General features: G+C 35.7%; 1 protein-coding gene across 1 annotated transcript in view; it reads left to right on the top strand.

Annotated features, from left to right (window-relative positions):
• The first annotated feature begins 9 nt into the window (after positions 1-9).
• Positions 10-8,170, top strand: part of CC2D2B (coiled-coil and C2 domain containing 2B) — a 102,109-nt gene continuing 93,948 nt past the window's right edge. Inside the window, exons 1-4 of the mRNA XM_082423828.1 lie at positions 10-4,460; positions 6,086-6,146; positions 7,401-7,477; positions 7,839-7,904. Coding sequence (XP_082279954.1) covers positions 4,419-4,460; positions 6,086-6,146; positions 7,401-7,477; positions 7,839-7,904 — 246 coding nt within the window. The 5' untranslated portion in view covers positions 10-4,418. The remainder of the gene's footprint in view (positions 4,461-6,085; positions 6,147-7,400; positions 7,478-7,838; positions 7,905-8,170) is intronic.

Below are 8,170 nucleotides of genomic sequence, written 5' to 3'. Positions count from 1 at the left end.
AGCGCCCGGCTAGCTTGTGGAGCAGACGTCGGGAGCGCTGCCGGCGGTTGGTGACCTCTGAGTATGCGGTGAACGGTGCGTCCTGCCTTCGCTGCCCAGACGTAGCAAAAGTGCAGTCCATCCAGGTGAATATCTTACTGCCTCAGAAAGCCTCCCCACCCTTCCCTGTCAGACGCTCCAGTATTTTGTCTGGTTGGAGACCGGCTCTGTGGAAAAAGCCAGCGGGGTTCCCCGGCTACGAGGGCCAGACCCGCATGGGCTACTGGGACTTGTAGTCCCCGGGACCTGGCCCACCCATTAGTCATCCCCTTGGGAATTAATAGGGTTGAGGACCACTCCATTGTATAGCTTTCGAGAGCAGTGGTTGATTTGCTTCGAATCCGGGTCCGTATTATTTATTGAGTCCCTACTGTGTGCTGAATACCCTGCTAGGATTCGTGGAGGGTAGAAGATGAGTTCATGCCCCAGCCCACTGTAGGGTAAGCAGCAAGTGGCCTTGTAAGGTAGACTGTAATAAACAAAAACTACGTATTATTAGTGCTAGTGGAGGTCACAGAAGGACCAGAGTCAGAAAAAATTTCCTGGAAGATGTGGGGTTTGAATCCGGCTTTGAAATGTGGAATGCTCTAGATTACGGGAGAAGCTGGAAAAATCAAACGATGAAATTAGCAGGGAGTATAAAGAAGAGTTTGGTCTGGGTATAGTTGAAGGTTTATGAGAGAGTGGTGAGCAGGGCTTAGGTGGGGAAGTGGACACAAGCGTCTTTTGGCCTCACTTACAGAAAGGGCCTTTGTTTTGAGTTTCTCTCCAGTGGAGACTATAAGTACAGGCACCCAAGATACATCTTCAGGTTTAAATAAAAGATGACATCACAGGACTTACTTGTGTCCAGTTTCTGGACCTCATGGCCCTTGTTGCTCTATGAATTAATACATTTTTATCAATCCTATGATGAACTTGTGGGTAGCAAAATTACATTGCATTGTGTGTTGGATATAATGTTTCAAAATATACTACAGTTTTTATAATTTGTTTTGTCACTTATTCAATTTTTTAAAAAAATTTATTTTATTTTATTTATTTTATTTTTGTCTGCATTGGGTCTTTGTTGCTGCACGCGGGCTTCTCTCTGGTTGCTGCGAGCGGGGGCTGCTCTTCATTGCAGTGCGTGGGCTTCTCATTGTGGTGGCTTCTCTTGTTGCGGAGCATGGGCTCTAGGCGAGTGGGCTTCAGTAGTTGTGGCACGTGGGCTCAGTAGTTGTGGCTCACGGGCTCTAGAGCGCAGGCTCAGTAGTTGTGACGCACGGGCTTAGTTGCTCCGCGGCATGTGGGATCTTCCCAGACCAGGGATAGAGTCCCGTGTCCCCTGCATTGGCAGGCGGATTCTTAACCACTGCGCCATCAGGGAAGCCCTCAATTTTTATATACCACAAGTTTCAAGGGAAGTGGACCCAGTCTTTCTTGACCTACAGAAGCAGGTTGTGATGATTTCCGGCTTAGTCCTGAGAGCAATGGATGATTTAGTTTTGATGCCTTTCAAAGACGTGTACAAATTCACAGATCAGAAAATTCTTTGTCAGACCTTTGGTTCCTAGGTTTTCATTTTAGAAAATAAGATCACAGTTAACTAAAAGATATTAATTTTTAAACTTAGGTAATGGAACACCTGGAAATCTTGATACTTTTTGTGAAACACTGTGAAATAATGCTGTGTCACACTTAATTGTGGAATATTTTGGTTAAGTTCCACCTTTTCCATATCCCAGTACCAATAAAGGGTAGCTGGTGACATGTATTTAATAAATTTTTATTTTGAAAAAGTGCTATCCATTGCTTTAATTTTATCATAACTTTGAATGAGACTAATTTTTTCGCATAGCATCCCCATTCAAATCAAAGAAATCTGGGAGAACATGATTTGTCAAACATTGCTATAAGGGAGTTCAGAAAGGATTCATGATACTATGTGACAATAAATGAACAAAGATAAAGATGAAACTGGGTTTTGGACTGAATTCTGTTCTGCTAAGGAAGAAAAGTGGATTAATACATTTGAAGTTATTTTCAACAAGAACTGGGGAAAAACTGAAGGAAAAACAAATTTCTAGTTAGTTTATACTTAACGAAAGAAATATTAGATACCAGACTATGCATTTTGTGACCATTTCATACACTAGAGATTTTCCTGTAATTTTGTTCCGCTAACACTCCTGAAACCAAGTGGCAGGTGGTTGAATGTTAAATTTACACACAACATAGAATAGGCTTTAGGAACTTTTATTTCAGGAATCACCATAGTGATAAAGGCATTGCTGGATGTATTTGCAGAACCCAGAGATTTCTAAATGCTAAGCAAGGGGCAAACATTTATACTTATAAAACACTTATAAAAATTGCCTTCTGTTTGGTATGGACCAGAAAAGGTTGAATGAATTACTTCACTTTAATTCTCAGGCTTTGACTGTGGACCTCCAGTTCATCTGATACAAAAATAGCTAATCTTCAATTTCCTTATCTTTTAGAAAAAGCTGTAACTACAAGAATTGTAAATTAGCAATATCCTTGAAGAGAATTTTGGATTTAACTGTTGGAGCCAGTTTTTTTTTTTTTTTAGAAATTCCTAATTTTTTTCTTTTTTGTTTTTTGTTTTTTAAGTTTTAATTTTTATTTATTTATTTATTTATGGCTGTGTTGGGTCTTCGTTTCTGTGCGAGGGCTTTCTCCAGTTGTGGCAAGTGGGGGCACTCTTCATCGCGGTGCGCAGGCCTCTCATCATCGCGGCCTCTCTTGTTGCGGAGCACAGGCTCCAGACGCGCAGGCTCAGCAACTGTGGCTCACGGACCTAGTTGCTGCGCGGCATGTGGGATCTTCCCAGACCAGGGCTCGAACCCGTGTCCGCTGCATTGGCAGGCAGATTCTCAACCACTACGCCACCAGGGAAGACCCTGGAGCCAGTTTTTTAACACAGAAAGTTGAATTTCTGTAAGAAGGTGGAAGTCTGAGTCATAATTTTTCCTTACTTCCGCATGTGATTTTTTTCAATAGGGCAAATGCAATTTTCATCCGGATCTTCAATTTTATCTACTATTTTGTCTGTAATCATTTATTTATCTTATAGTATTTATGAAACGGTAAATAAACGTTTAGAAACATCTACAGGTCTGCAAAAAACGTGATTAATGATTTCTTCTACAATAAGATTTTTATTTAATAATTTATTATAATTTAAGTATCTATAGAATGTGCCACTGCTAATGTTTTCCCTAGCTTTTGCAGATAAAATTTGCAGGTGTAGGCATCAGTAAGCCAGGTATTGATTTGAAGTTCATTTTAGAAGTTCTTGCAGAATGGAAAGTAAATTCAAAATTCTCTTTTCCCAGCATTCTATTCCTGTTGTGTCCATTCTTGGTATGTTGGTGGGAAAAATCTTAAAGGTGTTGATTCTTTTCAAGAGTCATAGAATCAATCTCTTAAATGCTTTTTTTACTGATTAAACAAAGGAGTTAGCTAACTTAGACCTGGTTTCTTCTGCTCCAAGTCAGTTCAGTATTGTTAATCACTTTTTGGACCTCTCACCTTAATGTCCCGTAAGCAGCCTCTGAAAACTGAACTCTTTAACCCCTTCCCCAATTATCTTCGACAGTACTCAGAATGATACTCCCTCTCAGTTACTCAAGCCCAAACCTTAGAGTCCTTGATTCCTCCCTCACTTTGTCCTACACAACTAGTTGCTCACCAAATTCTGTGAATTCTGCCTCTTAACTGAATCTCCATCTTCCATTCCCGCTTCCACTTTTGGATTCAGATCTCCAGAATCTCTCATCAGGACTATTATAATGGCTTCTTAACTAGTTTTCCTGCCTCCAGGGAATATCTCTTTGTTTAATCAGATTTTTTTCTCACTGTAAAGTTTTATACTTTTTTTTGGGGGGGTCCCAAATATTTTCGTTGAGGTTATTCCTATGTATTTTGAAAAAGTTTTGTATTGCTGTTATGAAAGTGATTTTTTTCTATTATATTAGCATGTAGGGAAGCTGTTAACTTTGCCATACATTCTCTTGTATTCTGCCACTTATCAACTTTCTCATTTTTTCTAAAGTTTTTTGATTGAGTGTCTACGTATAAAACCTACCCTCTACAAAAAAATCAGTCTGTTGTCTCCTTTCCAATAGTTTTACCTCTAACTCTTTTACATGTCTTATTGGACTAACTAGAATTTCTGTTAAATACTAAAGGTGATCAACAACTAAATACTAAAGGCAATAGTGTGTTTCTTTGTTTAGTTTTTAGTTAAATTAAAAAATTTAAATAGCATGTTTATCTCAAGTATCAAAGTAATTGTTTTCTCTCAGTAATATGATATATAATTCTTAAAAATATTTCTTATTTATTTAGAAAGTGGAAATGAAAGAACCATCATGAAAAATATTTCAAAGAGAAAAGAAGATATTTTTAGAAAAGTAAGGTATTAATGGAGTTTGTAAGGATTTTGATTATACTAAATAGCTCAATTGTAAATGTAGGATAATCTTGAAAAAATGTGATATATTTGGTTCTATATACAAATCGTACAGTTCATATGTTAAAAAAATAATAAGAGAGTTTACAGATGAATTATACTCTTTGGTCTGTCAATTATGTAATAAAGAGTATTAGAGGTGAGTTATTTATATATTTATTTATTTATTTATTCCCTTATTTAAATATTTATTTCTCTGTTCTCTCAACCAGCCAACAATCCATTTCCTGCTTTGCTAAAAAAAAAAAAAAAAGTTTTTCTTTTTTTAATCAATGAATGAGTGAAACATTTTTAGGACTGGTATCTACGTGTCAATTAAGATTCATATTTTATTCCTGCCTTCTAGATGGGGATGGGAAGTTATGAAAAGTATATCCAGAATGCTGGTGAGATTATTGGGAATTGAAGGAGACATCTATCAATCACTTGCTGGGGTTGATGTCCCATCACACCTTCAAGGGTTGCTGTCTCCTTGGTCAAGAGTGAAGTTAGGTATTTTTAATTTTGTTGAGGAAAATACTGAAGGTTTAGTAAGAACAGAACATCTTAGTTCATACTGACCTTACTCAGTAGTTCTTAAGTGTGGTACAGGAACCACTGGTGGATTTGGAGTTCTTTCAGAAAGTCTATAGACTAAGCTCTTACAGTGATCATGTCAGTATACCCTGCTTTGGCTTTTGACACGAATCCATGTTTTTACTGTGATTGGAAATCTGATGTGTGTCTGCTTGCTCTTCCCACTCCAACTGCACATTAATTTGGTTAGCATGTACAGTTGTTATTTAAGGAGTCTTTTGCTATACTATTTTTTCAACTTAAAATGAAAAACATCCATATTGTTCTAAAAAAAACATTTAACATTGCTAGTATGGTTTAATTTTAGAATATTGAGGTTTAAAAAGTGGTAAAAGAAATAAATGCTCATTTTAAAATATTGAATTTTTGATAATGGTAGTACATTCAATTAGAAATACCAGTAGGCAACTAGAAATATGGTATTCAGGAGAGCAGTCAAGGTTGGAGACAGATTTGGGAAGCCATGGGAATCCATGCACTCTCCAAATGCTTGGAATGTGCCCACATTTAGGCTATGAGGAGAAGTGTGACCAAGAAAGGATACAAGGAATAAGTGGCCAGAGAGGTAGAAGGGTAGAGGAAAAGGATATAGAAAGCTTTTAGAAAGTTATCAGATGCTACAGAGTACTCAGGTAATAGCTAACGTTGATATAGTGTTGAGTTTCAAAGTATTTTCATATGTTTGATCTCATTTGACCCTCCTAAAAGGTATATGAAGTAGGCAGTATATGAACACTAACAACTATCTACTGGATTTTATCATTAAAAGGTTCTTTTTGATATTACAGAGAGCAATTTTTTAACTTAAAAATCTATCGTATATAAAGAGCTCATACCCATTGATAAAAGGATGAAATTTAAGAAAACAGGCAAAGGATATGAATTGTCATTTTAAAGGAGATGACTTTCAAAGGGCTGATAAACCTATGAAAAGATGTTAAATGCCAAAACAAAAAGATACAAGGTAACCCTTCCCCCCTTTTTTTGCAGATGTCAGAAGACACAGATAACATTGCAGTAGAAGAAAATGTAGACAAGCATCTCCAGAAAGGTTCTCAATAAGTATACCACAACTCTAATACTGTTGGACTTTATTTTTTAAAGATGTAAATGACTAATTCTATCCCAGGGTTTCATTTGGGAACACAGTTTCTTAAGGGATAAGTTCAAACAGAAACTAAACTTCCTATATAATACAAGTGTGTATAAGGAAATAATGGTAAAGTTAGTGCATGTAATAAAACTAAGTTTTGTTTTCTCTCTCTCTCTCTGCAAACATGGAGAATCTTTTCGTTCTTCAGGCTATGTTAGACCATAAAGATACAGAGATACAGAACCTGTTTCAGGAAGTTTCCAGGTCTCAGGGAGAAAAATATATAAATAATGGTTGACTCCTGCTTCATTTATCCAGCAAATATTTATTAAGCACCTACTATGTGCCGTCTGTCATTCTAAGTTCTGGGAATAGAGTATAAACAAACAACTAATAATTTTTAAATTTTATCATGGAATACTGCAACTAAGAATGAAGATTCTCATGACCTATACTGATTTAGCTTTATGCTTACCCTTTATTTCCACCATTTTCTATTTAACCTTTAACTACTCAAAGGCAGGGAGAAGAAAAAGAAAAATACAAGGCAAAATGACCAGTAGGTCCTCCATTTTCTATTGTACCTAGGACTGCATAACCCCTGTCTTTCTCAATCCATACAGTAGATCATCTGGTGGATGAGAAGAAAATAACATGAGGCTTGGAGTACACATAACAGCTGGAGCCTTCTTTATACCCAGCAAGACTGTTTCATTTCCTCTAAGAGCTGGCAGTATTATACTGAATTTACAAAACTGACATAAGTAGTTAAAATGGGTGCTTGGAGACTTACCTCTCTTTTTTTCAGATTCCTTCCTCTTCAGTTTAAGCAAGTTGAAGTAAACTGGTTTTGATATTTGTATATTCTGTGGACTGTAGAGCAGTTTATATAGAATATTACTGTTTTCATGGATTTTTTTTCCTAAAAGGAAAAAGATAAAGGTCTGCTTATCTGAACCTTTTTTTTTTTTTTAGCCTGACTACAAAATTCAGTCCTGACCATGCATGAGTATTTATTCCAGATGGAAAAGGGGGAAGTTTCTAAGCTTTATTTTCTAGGTTCTAAGCTCTCATGGGGCAGTGACCCAGTCTTCATAATTGTCATGATCCAAAGAAATGCATGCTATTTAATAAGTACTTTTGATGCTATTGCTGTTTAATTATATTATAAGAAAGTGTCATGAACTCCATATTATGTTGGCTTCTTGATAGATTTAAATATGGAAGAAAATCAAAACATAATAGAAACGCTGAGAGGCAAAGTAAGAGAAAAGCTAAAAAATGCCAAGGTAATATTATTTTTTCTTTCCTATTTTCAAATTTACTGTTTAAATCAACATATATCATGATAAACTTTTCTTTATCAAAAAAGAGCTAAAATTCTATTTTAATATAGCTCCTTAAATCCAAAAAGCTTCAAGTTATTTTCCATGCTTTCTATTTCCAAACTTGAAGCCAAGAAAAGTTAAGTGATTTGGTTATGGTAACTAAATTTGACATCTCAGGAGAAAACATGTATATACTTTTTAAAAGAAAAACATTGAGAAGTCTTTGTTTTTATCCATTTTGGGCAAAAGACTTATGAACACGATTATGTCTATATCTGTGAACATTAAGTTTTCCATACTATTTATTTACATTGTGTTTCAGATTAATCAAGGCAAAAAATCTTCAACTCAGCTGCTCATTGATAATAAGATGTATCAGTGGTCTAAGGTGAATAACTTTTTAAAAAAAACTTTTTAGAACAGATTTATTGAGGTGTACTTTACATAGTGAAAATTCATCCATTTTAAGCATATGATTCAATGATTTTTAGTAAATTTACAGAATATATAATCAACATTATAATCCAATTTTAGACCATTTTGTCACTCCAAAAAGATCTCTCATGCCAATATTTACTCACTCTCTATTTCTACTTGACATTATTTCTTATCTTAAAAAATTATAATAAAATATTATAGGTGATCCCCGACTTA

This window comes from Balaenoptera physalus (genome assembly GCF_965194825.1).
Source record: "Balaenoptera physalus genome assembly, chromosome: 14".
In the NCBI taxonomy this organism is placed as follows: Eukaryota; Metazoa; Chordata; class Mammalia; order Artiodactyla; family Balaenopteridae; genus Balaenoptera; species Balaenoptera physalus.
The sequence above is the reverse complement of the archived record's forward strand: the minus strand, read 5'-3'. Positions and strand labels throughout refer to the sequence as shown.